The sequence below is a fragment of the Moschus berezovskii genome, chromosome 19 (assembly GCF_049115385.1).
Source record: "Moschus berezovskii isolate FMDL1 chromosome 19, NW_MosBer_1.0, whole genome shotgun sequence".
Classification (NCBI taxonomy): Eukaryota; Metazoa; Chordata; class Mammalia; order Artiodactyla; family Moschidae; genus Moschus; species Moschus berezovskii.
The window spans coordinates 47,266,201-47,291,599 of NC_142478.1; the positions used below are offsets into that span (position 1 = coordinate 47,266,201).

A 25,399-nucleotide genomic window follows, 5' to 3' on the forward strand; every position below is an offset into this window, starting at 1 on the left:
ACGACCTCCAAGACCTTTTATAACTAACACCCAAAAAAGATGTCCTTTTCATTATAGGGGACTGGAATGCAAAAGTAGGAAGTCAAGAAACGCCTGGAGTAACAGGCAAATTTGGCCTTGGAGCACGGAATGAAGCAGGGCAAAGGCTAATAGAGTTTTGCCAAGAGAATGCACTGGTCATAGCAAACACCCTCTTCCAACAACACAAGAGAAGACTCATGATGTGTAGCAGTATTTAAAGTCTACTGATGAAAGAATATATACAATGCTTCTGTGACAACTGGGTCTGGATGACAAAATGCCTAGCCTATTAAATGTTTCCCTGTTAGCATAACTTCTGAGCTTAGTCACAATATCTGATTAGTTTTCCCCTAATGTGGAAACTACTGGAAAAACTATAGCTTTCACTAGATGGACCTTTGTTGGCAAAGTAATGTCTCTGCTTTTTAATATGCTGTCTAGGTTGGTCACAAGTTTCTTTGAAGGAGCAAGCATCTTTTAATTTCATGGCTGCAGTCCATCTGCAGTGATTTTCGAGTCCAAATAAACAAACTCTGTCACTGTTTTCATTGTTTTCCCAATGTGAAACATTGTTTCCCTATAAATAAAGCTGACCTTTGAAGAACTGATGCTTTTGAACTGTGGTGTTGGAGAACTCTTGAAAGTCCCTTGGACTGCAAGGAGATCCAACCAGTCCATCCTAAAGGAAATTAGTCCTGAATATTTGCAAGGACTGACTCTGAAGTTGAAACTCCAATACTTTGGCCACCTGATTTCAAGAAACTGACTCACTAGAAAAGACTCTGGTGCTGGGAAAGATTGAAGGCGGGAGGAGAAGGGGACGACAGAGAATGAGATGGTTGGATGGCATCACCGACTCGATGGACATGAGTTTGAGTAAGCTCCAGGAGCTGGTGATGGACAGGGAACCATGGGGTTGCAAAGAGTCGACACATCTGAGCGACTAACAGCACCAAGGAAGACGATCTGCACCTGGGACAGGCAGCTGACCCACCATAGCACAGAGTTATAGATATTTTGATTATATCAATGCTTTCTATTGAAAGATTTGCAATTTAAAGGGGGAAATGATGGAAAAAATTTTCACATGCTGAGGTATGGGGAAGTGACTCTGGCTTACACATGATTTAATTTGAAATTTAGGCTAAACAAAACAGTCCATTTGTGGCCTAATCATGCACTGTATATCTGCTTTAGCCAATAAGGAAAAATACATTTAAAAATTAGAATGGAGTAACCGTGGTTCAGACATCCAAAATGGAGCTGGGTGGCCATTGTAGATGCAGGTTCAGACACAGTCCTATATTACTGAGAACTTGAGTTAGCTAAACTTTATCATACTTAAGGATATCATCAGCCATTTTATCAAAACAGCCATTTTATCTGTTAGCAGCTGCCAATCAAAACTTCATGGTCTTAATGTCTCCTCACAACTATGAAACCTTTCTCCTACGTTAGAAATAGTAGTGGCAAAAGAGCTCAAGCTATTGCCTGCCAGCAAAAGGCACTAGGTTCTTTAGACAGAATTGTATTCATCAATAAAATTGCTTTAAATTATATTTTGGCAAAAAAATAAAAACACTCCAAAATGTATTTTCCCAGTTGCCATATAAAATAGAAGGGCACTGTTCAGGAATACTATAAGGGTGCACTTTAGTTATTATCCTTATTGTAACTTGCTGCTGCTCCTGCTGCTAAATCACTTCAGTCGTGTCCGACTCTATGCAACCCCATAGATGGCAGCCCACCAGGCTCCCCCGTCCCTGGGATTCTCCAGGCAAGAACACTGGAGTGGGTTGCCATTTCCTTCTCCAATGCATGAAAATAAAAAGTTAAAGTGAAGTCACTCAGTCGTGTTGACTCTTAGCAACCCCATGGACTGCAGCCTACCAGGCTCCTCCATCCATGACCCTTTCCAGGCAAGAGTACTGGAGTAGGGTGCCATTGCCTTCTCTGTGTAATTGTCTACTAACTGTCAAATGTTTCTCCCGGTGCTATAACAAAACAATCAAAGAGAGAAGTAATGTAGTCATAATAGAAAATGTTGATGCTAAGCTTGGGAAGTAGACTATTTCCAACTTTGTGTCCAATTTCCCCAAATTGAGGCAGGACTACAGGGCACTTTAGTAGGAAGTAGCCACAGTGGCTGTTTCCCATTTTCTCAGAGTTGGGGAAAATTAAAACAGAAATGGAAACTAAAACTGAGCTCCTCTGCCAAGTTTCAAATTAACCTCTAAATCCTAAAATTTATCCCCTCTCTTATTCCACACCTGTTCCTCCTCAAGACTGAGGAGCATCCAAGAAAAGCAGTAAACTGTTAACAGAGCAGAACCCTATAGGGCCTTCCTGGAATAAATTCCCCCACCACCCCTCATCCTGTCCATGCATTCAGAAATGTAGGAAAACTTTAGCCTCCTAGGTCTTCTTCAAGTTCCAAAGAACAAATTTAATCAGAGAAGTGAGAAAACGCAGAAAGGAAAACAGTAAAACAAGAAAAAATAACAGTTTAGCCATTAAACAAAGTCAAAGACCTTTATTTTTTCCTCAAGGGCTATAGATAACATGCTAAGCCTATTCCTTTGAGCTGTTTTGCAGATACGGAAACCCTCGGAAAAGGGTTTGAAGAGGTTAACTGTAAGCTGCCCGCTAGTACTAGGCCCCAGACCAGTTAGAAACAGAAGGTTGGGGATGCTGACTCCCAATTACCTCACCGCCAGCAAATCAGAATGTCCACAACCTGATGCACCCCATGAACCCTCTCTGTCTCATTGTGTCTTTAAAAATTTACTGAAAGGCCTCAATGAGTCCGAGTCTTTCAAGCAAGGAGAGATAAGAAAGCCTTCCTCAGCGATCAATGCAAAGAAATAGAGGAAAACAACAGAATATGAAAAACAAGAGATCTCTTCAAGAAAATTAGAGATACCAAGGGAATATTTCATGCAAAGATGGGCTCGATAAAGGACAGAAATGGTAGGGACCTAACAGAAGCAGAAGCTATTAAGAAGAGGTGGCAAGAATACACAGAAGAACTGTACAAAAAAGATCTTCACGACCAAGATAATCATGATGGTGTGATCACTGACCTAGAGCCAGACATCTTGGAATGTGAGGTCAAGTGGGCCTTAGAAAGCATCACTACGAACAAAGCTAAGGGAGGTGATGGAATTCCAGTTGAGCTATTTCAAATCCTGAAAGATGATGCTGTGAAAGTGCTGCACTCTGCTGCTGCTGCTGCTGCTAAGTCATTTCAATCGTGTCCAACTCTGTGTGACCCCATAGACGGAAGCCCACCAGGCTCCCCCGTCCCTGGGATTCTCCAGGCAAGAACACTGGAGTGGGTTGCCATTTCCTTCTCTAATGCGTGAAAGTGAAAAGTGAAAGTAAAGTCGCTCAGTCGTGTCCGACCCCCAGAGACCCCACGGACTGCAGCCCACCAGTCTCCTCCATCCATGGGATTTTCTAGGCCACAGTACTCTATATGCCAGCAAATTTGGAAAACTCAGCAGTGGCCACAGGACTGGAAAAGGTCAGTCTTCATTCCAATCCCAAAGAAAGGCAATGCCAAAGAATGCTCAAACTACTTCACAATTGCACTCATCTCACACGCTAGTAAAGTCATGCTCAAAATTCTCCAAGCCAGGCTTCAGCAATATGTGAATCATGAACTTCCAGATGTTCAAGCAGGTTTTAGAAAAGGCAGAGGAACCAGAGATCAAATTGCCAACATCCGCTGGATCATGGAGAAAGCAAGAGAGTTCGAGAAAAACATCTGTTTCTGCTTCATCGACTATGCCAAGGCCTTTGACTCTGCGGATCACAATAGACTGTGGAAAATTCTGAAAGAGATGGGAATACCAGACCACCTGACCTGCCTCTTGAGAAACCTGTATGCAGGTCAGGAAGCAACAGTTAGAACTGGACATGGAACAACAGACTGGTTCCAAATAGGAAAAGGAGTACGTCAAGGTTGTATATTGTCACCCTGCTTATTTAACTTCTATGCAGAGTACATCATGAGGAACGCTGGGCTGGAAGAAGCACAAGCTGGAATCAAGATTGCCAGGAGAAATATCAATAACCTCAGCTATGCAGATGACACCACCCTTATGGCAGAAAGTGGAGAGGAACTCAAAAGCCTCTTGATGAAAGTGAAAGAGGAGAGTGAAAGGTTGGCTTGAAGCTCAACATTCAGAAAACAAAGATCATGGCATCTGGTCCCATCACTTCATGGGTAATAGATGGGGAAACAGTGGAAACAGTGTCAGACTTTGTTTTTGGGGGTCTCCAAAATCACTGCGGATGCTGATTGCAGCCATGAAATTAAAAGACGCTTACTCCTTGGAAGGAAGGTTATGACCAACCTAGATAGTATATTAAAAAGCAGAGACATTACTTTGCCAACAAAGGTCCATCTAGTCAAGGCTATGGTTTTTCCAGTGGTCATGTATGGATGTGAGATTTGGACTGTGAAGAAAGCTTATCGCCGAAGAATTGATGCTTTTGAACTGTGGTGCTGGAGAAGACTCTTGAGAGTCCCTTGGACTGCAAGGAGAGCCAACCAGTCCATTCTAAAGGAGATCAATCCTGGGTGTTCATTGGAAGGACTGATGCTAAAGCTGAAACTCCAATTCTTTGGCCACCTCATGCGTCGAGTTGACTCACTGGAAAAGAGTCTGATGCTGGGAGGGATTGGGGGCGGGAGGATACGGGGACGACGGAGAATGAGATGGCTGGATGGCATCACCGACTCGATGGACATGAGTTTGAGTGAACTCCGGGAGTTGATGATGGACAGGGAGGACTGGCGTGCTGTGATTCATAGGGTCGCAAAGAGTCGTACACGACTGAGCGACTGAACTGAACTGAAGCACCACTTTCTGTCACCACAAATCTGTTTCCGCGGATTGGTTTTACTGTGGATGGCTGAGCCAATCCAAGTTTAGTTTGCTAACAGATCATTTTTCTTTCTTGTCTCTAATCTTTCATAAACTGTTCAGCTCCACCTAGAATAAGGTTTCCTGATTCAATGGGCCTAATCTCTCCTAGCCTTCCCATCTCAATACAAAGCTTCTCGCCCTACCTCCCATCCCCTCAGCTCGGAGCTCTGTCAGAGCTTAGTCCTCCGTGTGTGCTCGGGGCCGAGCTGTCAGCACGGGGAGGAACCGAGCTCTCTGGGCTCCCTCGGGACCTTTAGGGTGGAAGCCCGGCTGCCGCCTCTGCTCACGCGGACAGCTCGCCAATCCGGGCTCGGCTTGGGGACGATCGCCGATGGCCGCCCCGGCCGCGGTGGTTGAGCTGCCACGCCGGACTCCACGGTCCGGGAGTTAGAGTCCTTCGTGTAGAAGGGTCCTGCCACTGCCGCCGTCTGGGATGCAAGTCTTGGAAGGAAAGGCAAGGGTTGTAGTCGGTTCTGGGAACAGTAGTCCAAGCGTGGATGGCTGGGACTCAGGCTGAAGCCGCAGTGAACCCTGGGAAGTGTAGTTGTTTGAGGCCCCGTTCACCTTTTGGGCGCGGGGCTTACTGGGAGTTGTCGTGTGGGGGGCTCTCTGCCCGCGAGGCCCGGAGGCCGCGGTGGGTACTGGGAAGCAGAGCTGTCTGAGGCCCGCGGCCTGGTCGCGGTCGGTGGCTGAGACTCCGGAAGGCGCAGTTTGCGGGACTCTGGCGCGGGGTCCCCGTTGCAGAGACAAGAACTGCTCTGTACTGACCGAGGTAGGAGAAGGGCCCGCCCTGCCCGAGCCGGCCCCCGCCGGGGCCGAGGTGACCGAGGGCGGTGGCCTCATCCCGAGCTCTGAAAGTCGTAGCTGCCCAACCGGCAGCGCGGAGGAGATGCCCCAGCTGCGGCCCAGTTAAAGGCTGCGGCGCTGCGGCCGCGGGTCCGGCCCAGGCTGGGTGCCCCTGCCGCGGCGGGGAGGGAGCTGTCGTGGACGCCCCTGATCCTGCGTGACGAGGGCGGTGGTTGCCGAGCGACTGGCCCCTAGCCCGGCCCGGTTTGCCCGCACGGCCCCGCCGGCAGTGCCTCAGTTTCTTTCTCTCCCTGCCAGCTCCGCCCTCCACGCTACGTTCTCAGCCGGCCCTGCCCTGAGCCATGTTGCAGGTAAATTGTGTTTCCTTTCTTCTAAATGCAGCTGTGTTTACACAGGCTTTCCTTCTCCTGTAACCCTACTCCTGTACCGGCCCTGCCTCCCTCTCTTGTGCTTGAGATGACGTGAGAGTGTTCGCTGGGGGCGCTGTCCCGATGTGGGCGGGGTCTGAACGTACACCTGGCTGTCCCGTTCTCCTTTTGCCAAACAAATTGGATGGAATGAGGAGTGCTTTAGGCTTCTTTCTTCCGCTGCCGTTCTTTCACTTATTCGTCCTGTTACTGATTATTTTGTTATTATTATTTTGTTGTTTTCGTTGAGGCTAAATGCTTGGCAGGCAGTTGTGCTTCACAGAGGTGGGGAACAAGAAGGCCAGCCAGTCCAAATTATTCCGTCTGGATGCAGTTTCATTTCTCTGTCCTGCTTTTTTTCATGCTAGTCTCAAAATCCAGAGGCTCTCCAACTTTTGCTAGGAGTCCATTTTCCTTCAGTACTGCATATCCCACTGCAGTATATTAGGAAACAGCTTCCTTTATTAGACAATAATCTATAACACATTATAGGGACTTGAATTTTTTCTTTAACTGTAAAATATAACTCTGTCATACCTCTGAGAGTGTTACTAGTTTGGGACTTTTAAAAATCCTGTTCGTACCTAATGGCTATGTGGATCACTCAAGTGCTGCAAAGCAGGGGCTTATTATTCCCCCAACCCTGAGGGAAAAAGCTTTAGGTTCCATCCTGGAATATCCTTATACTTTAGTCTTTATTCTCTTGTTCCCTGACTTTGCTGAAATTGTCTCCAAGTTTCACAGCTATTTCTTCAGAAATGGGGATGCCTGGGATAAACCTGGGTGTGTGTCCCTTAAACAGGTGCTGCTGCTATATGCTACAGCCAGTAGTGACTATGAAGAAATTCTTGTCAAATCATTTTAAAATGTTGTTGTTGGTTTAGTCACTAATGCATGTCCAACTCTTTGCAACCCCATGGACTGTAGCCTGCCAGACTCCTCTGTCCATGGGATTTCCCCAGGCAAGATTAGTGGATTGCCATTTCCTTCTCCAGGGGATCCTCCCAACCTAGCGACCGAAGCCATGTGGCCTGTGTCTCCCACATTGGCAGGCGTATTCTTTACCACTGAACCAGGGAAGCCTCCGCTAAAGTAGGGTGGTATTAAGGAAAATATACATTCCCTATTAAACATAAAGGGATTGTCTTAATTATTCATAAAGTGTTGTGAGATCTTAAGAATTTTTACAGCCAAAGCCAGAAATACATGTCGTTAACATGTATAGTCACAAAATTATAAATTATCTCAGGACAAAGCATATTTTTTTTCTTCAACTACACAATAAAACAAAACAGCTAAGCTCTTACTTATATTCTTAGTAACTCAGAATACTGAAAACTGTCATTGCACTACTTATGTACACTGTCCACCCTCCACAGTGAACTCATTTCATTCCTTGATCAGGGCCTTTAGGAGCATAGATGCTGCTTGTGCAGATATATGTATGTCATTTCAGGGGTCAGTGACATTCAGAGATGTGTCCATAGACTTCTCCCGGGAGGAGTGGGAATGGCTCCAGCCTGCTCAGAGAGATTTGTACAGACATGTAATGTTGGAGAACTATGGCCACCTGGTCTCACTGGGTAGGTATTTCCTCTCATCTCCTCTCAGGCAGAATTTGACCTTTAGGATGACTGTTGTGAATCTTGATTATCTGACTGAATATTCCCAAGGAAGGAAAGTTTTTTTTTTTCTTTCAAGAGGAGGATTATAACTTCAACTAGTCTTTAGATATCTCATACTTATATCTGGCATTTCTAATAATGGCCTCTTTTTTGGTAAGGATTCAAGGACAAATTTTGAATGTATTTCATTTTCCACAAGCAGGTCTTAACATTTCTAAGCCAGATGTGGTTTCCTTATTGGAGCAAGGGAAAGAGCCCTGGCTGGGGAATGGAGATGTACGCAGAGAGCTATTTCCAGGTGAGTGAGTGAGAAGCTGGTGATGAAGCTTTTTAAAATAACAACCCACCCAGTCAGTGGGAAAGCAGTACTTTTTTTCTATGTTGGACAGAAAGTTTTCCTATAAAGGTACCAGAGATACGGGAGGGGACTGAGAGGTCTTGCCCATGCAAGGGGATCACTTCACACCTACTTACCTGTCTCCCTTCAGTTCTTTTCTCATCCTTTTCCTATTTCTCTTCTCTTTCTTTTTAAAAATTGACATATGTGCTTTTATTGTCTTAAGTTAAAAGGTGTATATTTTTTTCTTTATATTGCTGTTCTAACCCTCTTGAGTGATTCATTATGCTTTGGTTAATTAATGGGTTTATTCCTTCACTAATATATTAACAATATTTTTTAGTCTCATTAAGACTTTATCTTAGGTAGTATGCCTCAGAGAGTAGAAGGCATGGCATAGTGAGATAGTGGGTCTGTAAATAACTTGCTTAGAGGTCCTCAAGTTGGCAGTTCAACAATGAGAAGAAAGGAATTTCCTGTTGGTGTTAAAGACCTGGGTAATTCAAATAGGGATAGTAGTAACAGAAATAGAAAAGACAGAAAAAGGGTGTTTTTGAGAAAATGTGGTGAATTAGTTTGAGATATGCACGGTGTGAGTAGAGGATGGTATTTCCAAGTAGAGAGGTGCAACAAACTATTGGAATATGTCTTAGAAAAGAATTCAAGTTAGGAATGTAGAAGTGGGAATCTTGTATTAAGAAGGAAAAAATAGAAGCAATGAGTTTGACTGAGAGGGCTTTGAAAGCCTTCTTCATGTTAGGTTGAAATAAAATTGCTGGTGAAGCTCTTTAAAAATCAATATGGCTTTGCTCTGCCATTTAAGATTCTGACATAGAAGACTTCTGGAGCCTAAATTGTATGTATTTATGACAATTTCCATAAGTTCTGTAGTTGATTCTGAAGCCAACCTCTATTGGAAATATACTGGCCTTTAGAGAGTGGTCCTCTTGAGATAACAGGGGAACACTTACATTAAAAGAGAAGAAGCTAATAGAAGGACTAGTGACAGGACAGAAGATGCCTTGAAAACTGAGTTCTGACTTTGAGAGCAAGACTTTCAGGAGTAAGGACATGGAAAGAGAGTCCTGTATGGCTGAAAGTCATAAGGTGGGACAAGTGCCCAGAGACTTCCTCATCAAAGAATGAGTTGAAGAAAAAGCCTCTAATACCACTCCTTTAATATAGCTCTTGCAATTTTTGTGTGTTCCTTCCAGTACTCCCCTTTTTTTGGCGAGTTAAATTTTATTTGGGGCAAAATGAGCACTGCAGCCTGGGAGACAGCACCTCAGATAGTTCCGAGGAACTGTTCCCCCATAATTTTTTTGAAAGGTGAAATAGCTCATAGAAATAAGGCATAAAACAGAAACATACAGCTTAAATTATTATAATACACCCATGTAACTACCACTCAGGTCAGTAAACACAGAAGTCCTGTGTCCCTAAGAGCTCTTTGGGTGCTCATCCCAGTCACCCCCCACTGCACCCCCTGGAAAGGTAATTAATTTTCTTTAATGATAGTAACTTCCTTGGTTTTCTTTATAGCTTTTTCAACTGTTTGTCTCTCTAGTCACTAGTTTACGTCTGTTTTTGGGAACTTTTTATATAGATAATCATGATGTGTATGTTCTAATTTACTTCTCTCAAAATTATTATAATATTCAGGTATTTTGCATATTGATCTAGGAGTTTGTTTCATCGTACAAGTAGATACAACCCAGTTTATCCATTCTGTTATTGACAGCTTCGTGGGTTGTTTGCAGTTTAGGGCATTGCAAGCAACATTGCTGTTGTCCTTGGGTCCTGGCACATCCTGGCACAGGGTTCCTGTGGTTTATATCTAGAACTGGAATTGCTGAGCCAGAGGATGATGTGACTCTTTCACATCATTAGATGATGCCAAAATATTTTCCAAAGTGTTTTTACTGACTTGCACTCCCACAGACACCATAAGTGAGTTCCCCTCGCTCCCCATGTTTACCAACACCATGTACTATTAGATATCATAATTTTCACACCTGTCCGGAGATAGCACACCTGTCAGGAGTGTGTGCAGTGGGAGCTTAATCTAGTTCAAATGTGCATTTCTACAAGTACTGATGAAGTTGAGCACCTTTTCATATGTCTATTGAGTATTTAGATACCCTCATTTATGAAGTGCCTGTTATTAGTTTTTGCTCATTTATTGTATTCCTTTCTTGTTTTGTAGGAGTTAGAATTTTTGGATACAAATCCTTTGCAATTCTATTCACTTCAAATGTCTTCTCTTACATGTGATTTACTTTTCCCCTAAAAACTAAGAAATTCTTAATTCTAGTGTGGTCAGATTCATCAGTCTTTCCCTTTATGAGGTTTGTTTTTTTTTTGGATGTGTTTAAGAAATATTTCCCTACCATGAGGTCATGATGATATTTTCCTAGATTTTCTTTTTTAAAAGCCTAGTCATTTTGCCATTCACATTTAGATCCATGGTTCACTTTGGATTTATGTTTGTGTGTCACATGACCTAGTGGTCAATTTTGGTGTCTTCTTTGTTGACATCCATTTCTCAGTTCAGTTCAGTTGCTCAGTCGTGTCCAACTCTTTGCAACCCCATGAATCACAGCACGCCAGGCCTCCCTGTCTATCACCAACTCCCAGAGCTCACTCAAACACATGTCCATCGAGTCGGTGATGCCATCCAGCCATCTCATTCTCTGTCGTCCCCGTCTCCTCCCACCCCCAATCCCTCCCAGCATCAGAATCTTTTCCAGTGAGTCAACTCGTTGCATGAGGTGGCCAAAGAATTGGAGTTTCAGCTTTAGCATAAGTCCTTCCAATGAACACTCAGGATTGATCTCCTTTAGAATGGACTGGTTGGCTCTCCTTGCAGTCCAAGGGACTCTCAAGAGTCTTCTCCAACACCACAGTTCAAAAGCATCAATTCTTCGGCGATCAGCTTTCTTCACAGTCCAAATCTCACATCCATACATGACCACGGGAAAAACCATAGCCTTGATTAGACGGACCTTTGTTGGCAGAGTAATGTCTCTGCTTTTTAATATGCTATCTAGGTTGGTCATAACTTTCCTACCAAGCAGTAAGCGTCTTTTAATTTCCTGGCTGCATTTCTCAAGGTACCATTTATTGATATGTCTGTCCTATCCTTCACTGGTTATTCATAAATTAAGTTTTTGTGTCCTGGGTAGGAAGAGTCAATACTGGGAAAATGACTATACTACCAAATGCAATCTACAGATTCAGTGTGATCCCTATCAAATTACCAATGGCATTTTTCACAGAACTAGAACAAAAAATTTCACAATTCATATGGAAACACAAAAGACCCTGAATAGCCAAAGCAATCTTCAGAAAGTTACGTTTTTGTGTATGTTTCTAGGTTCCCTATTTTTTCTCTGTTTTTCTATCTTTGCATAAATCTATACAGTCAGTTATGGATTTAATACTGGGTAACATTTGATTGTATTTGCCCACCTCATTCCTTTTTTTGCTGAATAATGTAATTTACAGACATCTTGACACTTTACAATTGGAATATTTTCACATCAGAATAACAGTTTTCCCTAATTTTGTTTTAATGCACTATTCATATATAAATGCTTCATAAACGTGTTTATAACTGGATTGTCTTTTCCCTGTGGGATGATGAAATATTCCTCTATGTCCTGTATCTTTGAGTTGTGACTTTTTTTTTTTAAGACTTTGGGTCTTATTTAAATACTGTTGAGATATTAACTTTATTTAAGCAGGCTGTCAGTATAGATAAGTTGAGGCCACAAATTCTAACCTTTTTTCTCTGTATGTGGTTCCAATAACAGTCTGGTTTTCAAAGCCTTTGCAGGCCTATTTTATTTGTCCCCATAAGCACCTCTTAGTCGCCTTTCTGGAACTTAGACAGTGGGTTCAGCTTTAGGTGTGCTATTTAGGGTCAGATCCATGCATGCACAGCTCAGGATGAGCCCAGAATTTCATACACAACTTTATGAGATCACTTTCTTGAGCTCCTTTTTTCACAATCTCCCCTTTCCTTTTTGGCTCCCAGGGCCCCCTCTTTCAGGTCTTCTGGATAGAAAGGTAGACCTTTAGGTTCCGCTCTGCACTTCTGTAACTTTGTCTGCCTCTGTAGCCACGCAACAAGGGGATGGAGAGAAAAAAAGGGTGAGGGGTATTACCCCTGTGCTCTTAGGACCATAGGTTTTTCTGCTAAGGGAGAAAATGTTACCCTGCCTTGGAGTTTTTTAATTGCGTATATGGCCATCACTGCTGTAGCATGCTTTGGGTTTGGGCAGAAGAGAATGGGAAATGAACAAACAATAAGATTTCTCTGTATGGACCCCCTTTCCGATTTATAAGACAGAAATAGAGGCTTCTCTTGGAGCTCTTTACCTGTTGCCCAGTTCTTGCTTTCAGGTTGCATTTGACTTTAGGCCTGGAGAGATTGGAGATGGGAAAAAAAACAAGAAACTCACCACCAGTTGTGTTACTTTGTGTTCTGACTTCCTTCTGCAGTCAGCTTACTATCGTTTACCTTTTAGAGTCCTCAGCTAGCTCCTTTATGCACCCTGTTCATCGTTTTCACTTGTACTTAGTCAGAGAGCCAGTTGGAGTGTACTTACTCCATCTGTACACGCTGGGAGCCATTCATATTTTATAACTGAAGGAAAAAAAAAACCCATAGTTACAGCATGCATAAAGATCATGCTAATAAAGTGAGAGGATGAGGTTCAGTTTAGATTGAGCGAAAGTATAAAGTGTAGGAGGAAAATGGTGGGAATTAAGGATGGTTCTGGAAAGCACTGGTCAGATCATGCAGGTATTTTGCAGGCTGTACTAATGAACTCAAGAGTTCATCCCTAGGCTAATAGGGAGTCATCCAAAGATGTTAGGCAGGCAAGCGCTTTAGTGACGTCCTTCTGGCTGAAGTTTGGGAAACAGGTTTATTGGAAGCAAGCCTAGGAAACAGGATAGCCATTTAAGAGTTGTTTCCATAACCTAATCTAGATGTAATCATCACCTGAACCACGGAGGTGTCCAGGGAATGGAAGAAGGTATACAGATGGCAACAAAGTAAGGAAGTGAACTCAGAAAGACCGGGTGATTGACTAGATAAATGACATGAAGACGACTGAGGAATTGTGATTGACATCACTTTTTTTGCTGGTATTTTTATTTCTTGGAAGAAAAAAAGGATGAGCAAGTTTGAAAGAAGAAAGATTATATCAATTTGTAACTTACTAAATTTTGGATCTTTGGGATACTCAAGTATGTAAATTCAGTAGGCAACTGAGTATCATATTCTAGATCTTAAGAGAGAGATCACAGTGCTTCTCAAATTTTAGTCCTCTGGATTGTTTTAAAACATACTTCCAGGCCCCTCTCCAGAAATTCTGAGTCATTAGGTTTGGGGTAGAACTCAAGAATTTACATTTTTAACAAGCCCCTGTGATGCTGATGCTGAGTTAAAGTACACATTTAGGAGTTACCTGTACAGCTTCTCAAGATTTTGAATTTTCTTTGTAAAATCTCTGTACCCCTGTTGTTGAATTTATTCTTAAGCAACTTTTTAAAGTTTCTTTTCTAAAAAGTTATATTGCTTTTCTATAGGAATGCTAATGACTTTGTATATTTATCTCTCTGTCTTTACTGTAGCATTTTAATAATATCTTAAACCTTACCTGCAAATAATATAATGATTTTTCTGTTAATTATAAACGTTATTTTTTAAAAAAGCAGTCTTAGGTTCACAGCAAAACTGAGTGAAAAGTAGAGAGTTCCCCTGCCCATTCCCACTCTTGCCTGGTCTTCCTCACTGACAACATCCACAGTGTTACATTTTCACAACTGATGAACATACCTTGACATATCATTATCACCCTAAGTCCATAGTTTACCTTAAAGGTTCTTTCTTGGTGTTGTACATTCTGCGCATTTTGACAAATGTGTAATGACATGTATCCATATGTTAGTATGATACAGAATAGTTTTACTGCCCTAAAAATTCTTATTCTCTGCCTATCCATCACTCTCTTCCCCCAACCCCTGGCAACCATGGATCTTTTTACTGTTTCCATAGTTTTTCCTTTTCCAGAGTATCATATAGTTGAATTCATTGTATTTAGCTTTTTCAGATTGGCTTTTTTCACTTAGTATTATGCATTTAAGGCTTATTCCATTATACCTTTTCATGGTTTGATAGCTCATTTCTTTTTAGTGCTGAATAAAGGGGATCAATCCTGGGTGTTCATTGGAAGGACTGATGCTAAAGCTGAAACTGCAATACTTTGGACACCTCATACGACGAGTTGACTCACTGGAAAAGACTCTGATGCTGGGAAAGGTTGGGGGCTGGAGAAGAAGGGGACGACAGAGAATGACATGGCTGGATGGCATCACTGACTCTGTGGACATGAGTTTGAGTGAACTCCGGGAGTTGGTAATGGACAGGGAGGCCTGGCGTGCTGTGATTCATAGGGTTGCGGAGAGTCGGACATGACTGAGCGACTGAACTGAACTGAACTGAACATCCCATAGTCTGGCTGTATCACGGTTTTCCATTCTCTTACTGAAAGACATCTTGTTTTTAAGTTTTGACAGTTATTAATAAAGTTGCTGTAAACTTCCATGTGTAGGTTTTTGTGTGGATATGTTTTAATTATTTGTGTAAATACCAAGGAATGTGATTGCTGCATTGTATGATAAGAGGATGTTCAGTTTTATAGGAAACTGACAAACTGTTCTTCAAATTGGTTGTACCATTTTTCATTCCCACCAGCAATGAATAAAAGTTCCTACTGTTCCACATCCTTGTCAGCCTATGTTGTTAGAGAATTGAATTTTGGCTATTTTGATAGGTGTGTAGTGATATATCATTTTAATTTACAATTCCCTAATGACATATGACCAACCTAGATAGAATATTAAAAAGCAGAGACATTACTTTGCCAACAAAGGTCCATCTAGTCAAGGCTATGGTTTTTCCTGTGGTCATGTATGGATGTGAGAGTTGGACTGTGAAGAAAGCTGATCACCAAAGAATTGATGCTTTTGAACTGTGGTGCTGGAGAAGACTCTTGAGAGTCCCTTGGACTGCAAGGAGATCCAACCAGTTCATTCTAAAGGAGATCTATCCTGGGTGTTCATTGGAAGGACTGATGCTAAAGCTGAAACTCCAATACTTTGGCCACCTCATGCGAAGAGTTGACTCACTGGAAAAGACTGATGCTGGGAAAGATTGGGGGTGGGAGGAGAAAGGGATGACAGAGAGTGAGATGGCTGGATGGCATCACTGACTCGACGGACATGAGTTTGAGTGAACTCCAGGAGTTGGTGATGGACAGGGAGGCCTGGCGTGCTGTGATTCATGGGGTCGCAGAGTCAGACACGACTGAGCGACTGAACTGAACTGAATGACAAATGATGTTGAATATCTTTTTATATTCTTACTTGCTACCTATATATCTTCTTTGGTGAGGTGTCTGTTCATGTCTTTTGCCTATTTTTAAATTGGGTGGTTCATTTTCTTATTGTTGAGTTTTAAGAGTTCTTTGTATATTTGGGGTAGTAACTCTTGTCAGATATGTATTTTTGCAAATATTTTCTCTCAGTCATTTGATCCTGTCTTCTTACCCCCTTGACATTGGCTATTGCAGAACAGAGGTTTTTAATTTTAGTGATATCCACCTTATCAATTACTTCTTTCAAGGATTGTGCCTTTGATGTTATATCCAAAAAGTCATCAATATAACTAACATCATCTAGGTTTTCTCCTTTGTTATCTTGTAGAAGTTTTAGAGTTTTGTGTTTTACATTTAGTTCTGTGATCCATTTTGAGTTAATTTTTGTTAACAATGCAATCTGTGTCTAGGTTCATTTTTGTGCGTGTGGATGTCTAGTTGTTCCAGTACCATTTTTTGAGAAGACTGTATTTGCTTCTTGTGTTGTCCTTGCTCCTTTGTCAAAGATCAGTTGACTATAATCATGCAGATCTGTTCTGCGCTCTCTGCTCTGTTCCATTTATCTCCTTGTCTAGTCTTTCACCAGTGCTGCTCTATCTTGATTACTGTAGCATGACAGAAGTCTTGAAGTCAAGAGTCAGTCCTTTGACTGTTGTTCAGTGTTGTGTTAGGTATTCTAGGTCATTTGCTTTTTTGCATAAACTTTAGAGTCAGTTTGTTGAGATCTGTGAAATAACTTGCTGGGATTTGGATTCGAATTTTGTTGAATCTATATACCAAGTTGGAAATAATTTTAAACTTCCAGAGTTACAAATGCAATTGTCATTTTCAAGTCATTCTGACAGCAAATAAAGTTTAAATAGAGATGAGGATGATTAACCACCTATCCTTTACAATTATTTATCTTCCTAATAGTTTTATTTTTCCCTCACCTTCAATTACTTATTTTTAGTCTCCTAATTCACCTACATCTTTCTTATGTAATGTCTTCTGGATTTCTGGATATACTGCTCAGATTTCAAAGACATGACAACCATAAAAGTTATGCAATGCTAAGATTTTTTTTTTCAATGTAATTCTCATTTTAAAATGGAAGAATGAAAAAAAAAATAAAATGGAAGAATGGCTTTTATTTTACTCAATACAAAAAATAAAAAAATATTTGCTTTCTTTTTTCAGCTTCAAAGTCAAATGGTGAGATCAAAGAGTTTTCTCCAAAAAATGTCATATTTGAAGATGATTCATCCCAGTATTTGATAATGGAAAGATTTCTAAGCCAAGGCCCTGAGTATTCCAGTTTTAAAGAAGGCTGGAAGTGTGAGGGTGATACTGAGATGCTGCAGGGAAATCATGGATGCCTCAGGCAAGTGACAGTTTCCCATCAAGAATCCCTGTCTCAGCATGTGAATGTCAGTACTGTGGAGAGACCCTATGGATGCCATGAATGTGGAAAAACTTTCAGTCGGCGCTTTTCCCTTGTGTTACATCAGAGAACTCATACTGGAGAGAAACCATATGTATGTAAGGAATGTGGGAAAACCTTTAGCCAGATCTCAAACCTCGTAAAACACCAGATGATACATACGGGAAAGAAACCCCATGAGTGTAAAGACTGTAGTAAAACATTCAGTTACCTCTCTTTCCTCATTGAACACCAGAGAACACATACTGGGGAGAAACCCTATGGGTGTACTGAATGTGGAAAGGCCTTTAGTCGTGCCTCAAACCTCACTCGACATCAGAGAATTCACATGGGAAAGAAGCAGTATGTGTGCAGGAAATGCGGGAAGGCCTTTAGCAGTGGCTCTGAACTCATTCGTCACCAGGTTACACACACTGGAGAGAAACCGTATGAATGCATTGAGTGTGGGAAGGCATTTCGCCGTTCTTCACATCTTACCCGACATCAGAGTGTCCATACCTCCAAAACCCCCTATGAATGTAATGAATGCAGTAAAGCTTTCCGTTGCCACTCCTTCCTTATCAAACATCAGAGAATTCATGCTGGAGAAAAGCTCTATGAATGTGATGAATGTGGTAAAGTTTTCACATGGCATGCATCCCTTGCACAACATATGAAAATTCATACTGGAGAAAAACCCTACGCATGTACTGAATGTGACAAAACCTTTAGTAGGAGCTTTTCCCTCATTCTACATCAGATAACGCATACTGGGGAGAAGCCCTATGTATGCAAAGTATGCAATAAATCCTTCAGCTGGAGCTCAAACCTTGCTAAACATGAGAGAACACACACTCTAGAGAACCCCTATGAATATGAAAATTCATTTAATTACCGCTCATTCCTTACTGAACACCAGGGAATTCACACGATAGACAAAACCTAAGAATGTATAGATTTTTTTTTTTTAAGTAGTTAATGCCTTACTTTGACTTCAGTGAACTCTTGAAAAGAAGCCTTATGTGAATATGTTGTGATTAAAATGTGGTCTATGCTGTAGTCAGTATTCTGGAGAAAACCCCCAGGAATATTTAGGAAAGCCATTAATAGCTGCTCATTCTCTTTTGTAACAATAGAAGATGAAATCAATCAGTATTGAGAAGATTCTTCATCAGGGCGATGGTGGTGGTGGTTTAGTCACTTAAGTCGTGCCCAACTCGACCCCATGGACTGTAGCCTGCCAGGCTCCTCTGTCCATGAGATTTCCCAGGCAAGACCACTGGAGTGCTTTGCCATTTCCTTCTCCAGGGGATCTTCCTGACCCAGGGATCAACCCTGCATCTCCTGCACTGCAGGCAGATTCTTTACCGCTGAGTCACCAGGGAAGCCTGTACTTTTTCCTGGAGATCAGAAAATTCATAATGAAAAGTCAAACAAACACAATGGGAAATTTTAAATACTCTTCTAAGGGGGAAAAAGCAACCCTATAAATGAACTTAACATAGGGTGACTTTCTGTAGTATTTCAAACCTACAGAATTATCCTGGGGAAAAACCACCACTGTAATGAGTGTGGCAAAATCTTAAGAGTACTAAGAAGTTATACTGGACAGAACTGATGTGGGAGTTTTGTTTTTTTTTAATGGGGATGTTTGTTTTGGCTTTTTTAAAAAGCAAATTCATAAAAGCTATGAATAAATCTTTTGATTTATAGTAAATTAAATGTGGTACTGGCTGAGTTTGTTTCTTCACAGCAAGTGTGATTCTGAAACTGCAACTATCACAGTATTGACATCAGCAAGAGGAGCATGCTTTTGTAAACATTATAAAGACATAATTATAGAAGCATTTTTAGATATTTTATGGTTTTAGCTTTGAGTCACAGTTTGGACCTAAGGTTATGATAATTCATGTTTACCCTTGAATCTGACTAGATGTCTTAGTCAGTCTGAAATAACTGTAAATAAGGTACATCACAGGAAAATGCCAAGGTTGTTTTTTGCTCCAATTACAGTAAGAACATTTCTTCTGTAATCACATATTTGTCAAATCAGATTATTTTTTCATCTCCACATATACCTGCCCATTCTTTATTCTCCCATCTTAAAGATTATCTTATCTTTGAGGCATCTGATTGCCTCCTTTTAAAGAACTTCTGTTGCATTTAGTACACGAAATACGTGATTTAGCACTCGGATAAGTGTTTCATTAATGCATATTTTTTCATGTTCTTTCACAAGATGAGAGCTAGCATTTTTCTTTTCCACTCAATGTAACAACAAAACACATAGCTGCTGTCTAATATTTACTTTTCTAGAACCATTCAAAGCCTCAAACTATTAGAACAACCCTACTCTATAAACCCCCATTTCCCTATAGTGGTGGCCAATATGATTAATTTCCCTTGCACCCTGTGGCAGTCTTTGATGAACAAGAATATATTTGTCATCTCAAATATATTTGTTACATTCAGAGGTAAGACCATAAACTTCTCCCAGGAGGAATGAGGCTGATTAAACCCCACCCCAGATTTTTGTATGGGAATCTAATGATGGAGAACTATGGGAATCTGGTCTAAGGTGGGTACTAGTCCTCCAAATTCACAATCTGAATTTAGGAATCTGCCTTCTCCATAGGAAATATCAGGATGTAAGCTCCAAGTTGCCTGGCTGATTTTGTAGTCCATGTTCTTGAAGTAATGTTTTAAACCGGTACAAGTTGGAAGTGGCATGCATTCTGCTTTGGTTCTTCTACTAACAGCTTCTCTTCCATAGGATCTAGGAAAACCATAATATATCGAATTATGTTTTCTCCTTATAAGCAGGACTTTGTATTTCTAAACCAAATGTGATCTCCTTATTGGAGCAAGGGAGAATGAAGAGTGATGGAAAAAATGGGAACAGGCCTATGCTCAGGTGAGTGAGGGGCACTCAGGAAGAAAGTGTCTTTGCAAGCCACTACAAAGTCAGTTCACCAGATACGTTGTTTGAATAGTTTTATAAAAAATAAGAACTTTCCCCTAAAATTTACTTCATGCAGCATCATTCTGAACTACATAACTCACCCAAAGTTCCTCTTGTTCATTTGTGGTAAAATACTTCAGAAAATAAGAACTATGCTATTGTTTTTCATTTAATTAAAGTACAGATAATGCACCAAATACATTAAAATACAGTTAATTCCTAAATCATACAATAAAAGATATGTCAAAACACTGAAAAGAGAAAGTAAAAGTTTGAATATTTTCATTTATACAGGATGCTTTGTCATAGCAATGCAGTGCTGGCAATGTTGCTTTCACTCAATTTTAGTACAGAAATCTGTGTTATATCTTTCCATGGTTAACATAACAATCTTTTTTTTTTTAAATAAGCTATTGCAGAGGGAGCAGAAGACTAAAAGAAAAGCTTCTTGTTTTTCAAGATGAAATTCAGTAACAATGGCCAGCCAAACACATTAAGATAAAAAAGAAAATGGCAGAAATAAAGTATATGATGTACTTTAAATTATTCATATATTATTTCCGTTCCAATTTGTCTGACAAAGAAACAATAGTGACATAGTGTGACCATCTCAATACATGTGAAAGGGTAAATATCCAATATGAACATTTTAATCTATGTAGTATAAGGAGTTTGTATTTCAGATACACAAGTATCTTAGGTTTGCATACTCAAAAGATGTGAAACGTAGTAAGAAAACCACTGTAGCTCTGAAAGAGTTACAATATTTTTATTACTCTGTTGTCATGATTATCCAATTATCCATACTAAAACAGAGAGGAGAGAGAGAGAAGGGAAAAAAGATGAGTGTAAGGCACAGACATTTAGGACAAACTCAAAAGTTCTAACATATGTGTAGTTACAGTCTTTTAAGAAGAGAGAATGACAGAAGAAATAGTTGAATTCACTCAAGAATCTTAGGAAATGATGCAAGATAATCTACAGATTCAAGAAGCTGAGCAAATTCCAAGCAGGCAACTATGCACATTGTAATAAAAAGTAAAACCTGGTTATCGAAAGCTGGTATGGGGTAGGAGAGATTACCTTCAAAGGAGCAACAATAAGACTGAAAACTTCTTCCTCAAATGAAATGATGGAAGTCAGATGATAATGAAACAATGCCTTTAAAGGGCTTACAAGGGAAAAAACCAGAGATCAAATTGCCAACATCCATTGGATCATAGAAAAAGCAAGAGAGTTCCAGAAAAACATCTGCTTTATTGACTACACCAAAGCCTTTGACTGTGGATCACAACAAACTGTGGAAAATTCAAGAGATGGGAATACCAGACCACCTGACCTGCCTCCTGACAAATCTATATGCAGGTCAAGAAGCAACAGTCAGAACTGTAAATGGAACAACAGAAAGGAATATGTCAAGGCTGTATATTGTCACCCTGCTTATTTAACTTATATGCAAAGTACCTCATGCGAAATGCCAGGCTGGATGAAGCACAAGCTGGAATCAAAATTGCCGGGAGAAATATCAATAACCTCAGATACACAGATGATACCACCCTTATGGCAAAAAGCAAAGAAGAACTAAAGAGCCTCTTGATGAAAGTGAACGAGACTGAAAAAGTAGGCTTAAAACTCAACATTCAGAAAACTAAGATCATGGCATCCAGTCCCATTGCTTCATGGCAAATAGATAGGGTAACAGTGGAAACAGTAAGAGACTTTATTTGGGGGGGCTCCAAAATCACTGTAGATGGTGACTGCAGCCATGAAATTAAAAGATGTGTGCTCTTTGGAAGAAAGTTATGACCAACCTAGACAGCATATTAAAAAGCAGGGTCATCACTTTGCCAACAAAGGTCCGTCTAGTCAAAGCTATGGTTTTTCTAGTAGTCGTGTATGGATGTGAGAGTTGTACTATAAAGAAAGCTGAGTGCCAAAGAAGATGCTTTTGAACTGTGGTGTTGGAGAAGACTCTTGAGAGTCCCTTGGACTGCAAGGAGATCCAACCAGTCAGTCCTAAGGGAAGTCAGTTCTGAATATTCATTGGAAGGATGCTGATGCTGAAGCTCGAATACCTTGGCCACCTGATGGGAAGAACTGACTCACTGGAAAAGACCCTGTTGCTGGGAAAGATTGAGGGCGGGAGGAGAAGGGATGACAGAGGATGAGACGGTTGGATGGCATCACCAACTCTATGGACATGAGTTTGAATAAGCTCCAGGAGTTGGTGATGGACAGGGAAGCCTGGCATGCTGCAGTCCATGGGGTCACAAAGAGTTAGACACAGCTGAGTTACTGAACTGATACTGATACCAATCTAGATTTCTATACCAACCAAAAAAATCCTTCAAAGTTGAAATACGGATATTCAGATAAACAAAAACGGAGGGAATTTGGGTAGCACAGCTATGACTAAAAGAAATAATACAGTGAGCTCTTCAGGCAGTATGAACTGATCCTAGGTGGAAACTTGCAGTACAGAAGTATTGGGAAACTAAGGCCTATGGGCCAAATCAAGGCCTGTGAGCTAAGAATGGATAATATTTTAAATGGCTGTTTTAAAAGATGAATATGCAAGAAATATAAATGAATTTGACACAGTAGTTTGTAGTTTAAAATATACATGAAACTAGAGAAGCATGATAATTAACACATGGTAAGAGGGAATGGATGGAGTGTAAGATTCTAGCCAGCATTGGGAAAGCGGTAAAAGTACTTGTTCAGCTCTCTCTTGATCCAGGGGCCAATTAATAAGTATATTCTATCTGAGAAAATTTATTAAACTATACACATTTCTCTGTTTCAGTAAAAAAAGTTTTTATAAGTCTCCCAAAAGATTATTAAGCTTCAACTTTAAAACAAGAAGTTACTACCAGAATTCCATATTGTCTTAGAAAGCAGCAACCAATGCTTCAGGGGACTTAAGATACCCACACAGAGTTAAGGCTGGGTCAAGTTTTGTTACTGAGAAATGACTTCAAAGAATTTTCTATTGAACATTATACAGTACGTCTCAGAACCGGAAACTTGTTAAATCTTTCAAAGAAATTTCAAAGCAAAAAGGCAGCAGACCTTGGAGATTGGGTGTTAATGACTTGGGAGAAAGAGAGGAAGTCTTCAGTAACACTTTCAAAAAGTCTACCTTTAAAGGGTAGGAGAGAGGAAAGGTAGTAAACAAAAAGGTAAACAAATTTGTTATACTTTTAAAACTATTTTAAGAAATGAATTACATTGTTTATCACTAATACTCTCAATATCACAGAGGAAAACATTATGTATAAAAATGGAAATTGATAAGAAAATAGAAATTTCAGATTCAATGTGAAATTTTGCTGACTGGTGAAAAATATAATTTTATCTGTTTGCAATGCCTCTCTTAAATTACAGGGCAGTTTATGTCATTACATTTATTAGTCTGGATTTCCTACTGATGTTAAATATGTTAATTACTGTCTTAATAGAACTCTTTATGCTAAGTAAATGACAATTTTCTGTAATTCAAATTTCACACATGAACTGCTACAGTACACTCCTAGTTTCCTAGGATTTTACAATAGCCAGTGTAATTTTTTAAAAAGCAATAATTTCAACCTCTGAGGAAAGATTTCTAAAGAACTTCTGATAGCTCTTCAAATAAAATATACACTCATGCTGGAGCTGGTATGTGGCCTACATTCCAACCCAGCCTCATATATTCTTCTCTTTACCCCCTTGCCTGTCCATGTTCCAGCCACTGACCTATGATTTATTTAAATAAGCAAATGAGGACTTCTGTTCTTGCTATTCTACTTACAAAGCTATTCTGTCCCTCCACCTCTCCAATGCCCCATGGATGACTCCTTTCCTTTCCTTCAGGTTTCAGCTTGAATGTCACCTTCTCATGGAAGCCTTTCCTTACTGCCTTATCTAACATATGTTTCCCTATTATAATACCTCATTTGTTTCCCTTATATTATGAATTTTGCCTAGAGGTCAATTTAGATGAAGTCTAAAAAGAGCCCAGGCCCTTTAGCAACATTTTCAAAATGTGCCTTTAAAAAACTGTAGACAGAAAAGTTGGCTTAAAATATGTTTTAAAAACATCAGCTGATATTTTAAATGGCTAGAATCTATATATTCAGCAATAGCCTGAGAAAATATATTTATAACTTTGAAGATATTAAAATCATGCTTTTGAAAATTATCTAAGTACTTCATGATGGAATTGTTTACTATTTTAAAAAATACACAACTTAGCTCCATTTCTAGGTAACCCAGAAACTTTAACAACAAAGAAGTAAAACAAAAAAATTATGACTCAGAAATAACCACTGATAATATTTTGGAATATATTCTTCTAGGATAGTTCAATGCACATATATACACATATATTTACAATATATATTTTAACAAAAACATGTTTATACTCAACTTAAATGTGGAGTACATCATGCGAAATGCCAGGCTGGATGACTCACAAGCTGGAATCAAGATTACTGTCAGAAATAGCAACAACCTCAGATACACAGATGATACCACTCTCATGACAGAGAAGTGAAAACTTTTCACCCTATTAAGGAGGGTGAAAGAAGAGAATGAAAAAGCTGGCTTGAAATTGAACATTAAAAAAACTAAGATCATGGCATCGAGTCCCATCAATTCATGGCAAACAGAATGAGAAAAAGTGGAAACAGTGACATTTTATTTTCTTCAGCTCCAAAATCATTGAGAATGGTGACTGCAGCCATGAAATTAAAAGATGCTTGAATGCTCCTTGAAAGAAAAGCTATGGAAAACCTAGACAGCGTATTAAAGAGCAGAGACATCACTTTGCCGTATAGTCAAAGCTACAGTTTTTCCAGTAGCCATGTATGGATGTGAGAGCTGGACCATAAAGAAGGTTGAGCACCGAAGAACTGCTGCTTTGTGGTACTGGAGAAGACTCTTGAGAGTCCCTTGGACTTCAAGGAGAACAAACCAGTCAATCCTAAAGGAAATCAACCCTGAATATTCATTGGAAGGACTGATGCTGAAGCTGAAGCTCCAATACTTTGGCCCGCTGATACTGGGAAAGACTGAAAGCAAAAGAAGAAGGGGGCACCAGAGGATGAGATGATAGATAGCAGCACTCACACAATGGTAATAAATTTGAGGAAACTCTGGAAGAGAGTGGAGGACAGAGGAACCTGGCATCCTACAGTCCATGGAGTTGCAAAGAATTGGACATGACTTAGCAACTGAACAATAGCAACAATTTAAAAATCAAAATACAGTATATTCCCAGTTGGCAATAAACACAGAACATTTTAATGACCACATTATATTCCATTTTATGGAAATAAATAATTTAAAAAAGCAATTAGCTGTTAGAGGGAATTTAGGAATTTTAGTTTTTCACTACCGTATGAAACTCAGGTGACTGTTGTTACTTATACATGTTTGAATGAAGGATTCTTCTATAAAAGCTAAGA

General features: G+C 40.2%; 2 protein-coding genes across 9 annotated transcripts in view; one reads left to right on the plus strand and one right to left on the minus strand.

Annotated features, from left to right (window-relative positions):
* The first annotated feature begins 5,249 nt into the window (after window positions 1-5,249).
* Window positions 5,250-19,066, plus strand: ZNF140 (zinc finger protein 140). Of its 4 annotated transcripts, XM_055404587.2 has the most exons (5): window positions 5,250-5,730; window positions 6,063-6,115; window positions 7,629-7,755; window positions 7,997-8,095; window positions 16,765-19,066. In XM_055404587.2, exons 2-5 carry the CDS (start codon window positions 6,107-6,109, stop codon window positions 17,931-17,933), a joined length of 1,404 nt encoding a protein of 467 aa, XP_055260562.1. In that variant the 5' UTR covers window positions 5,250-5,730; window positions 6,063-6,106; the 3' UTR covers window positions 17,934-19,066. The 4 variants fall into 4 exon arrangements, with proteins under 4 accessions (XP_055260562.1, XP_088684202.1, XP_088684201.1 ...); XM_088828076.1 differs by lacking the exon at window positions 6,063-6,115 and having other exon boundaries at window positions 5,256-5,730; XM_088828075.1 differs by lacking the exons at window positions 5,250-5,730; window positions 6,063-6,115 and having other exon boundaries at window positions 7,602-7,755.
* The window catches only part of ZNF891 (zinc finger protein 891), a 28,935-nt gene continuing 16,053 nt past the window's right edge, over window positions 12,518-25,399 (minus strand). Inside the window, exons 3-4 of one of the 5 annotated variants that reach the window (XR_008683041.2) lie at window positions 12,660-12,785; window positions 12,518-12,560 (exon numbers count right to left, since the gene is read on the minus strand). The gene's annotated coding sequence lies outside the window, so the exon portion shown is untranslated. Of the gene's footprint in view, window positions 12,561-12,659; window positions 12,786-17,892; window positions 18,388-19,626; window positions 19,764-25,399 lie in introns of those variants that run through there. The other 4 variants (XR_016035324.1, XR_016035325.1, XR_008683039.2 and 1 more) reach the window with 4 other exon arrangements.

Coding starts and splice junctions, on each gene's coding strand:
- ZNF140 (XM_088828075.1), top strand. CDS start 7,617: ATGTCATTTCAGGGGTCAGTGACATTCAGAGATGTGTCCATAGACTTC. Junction 7,756..7,996: donor TGGCCACCTGGTCTCACTGG/GTAGGTATTTCC, acceptor ATTTTCCACAAG/CAGGTCTTAACATTTCTAAG. Junction 8,096..16,764: donor ACGCAGAGAGCTATTTCCAG/GTGAGTGAGTGA, acceptor TTCTTTTTTCAG/CTTCAAAGTCAAATGGTGAG.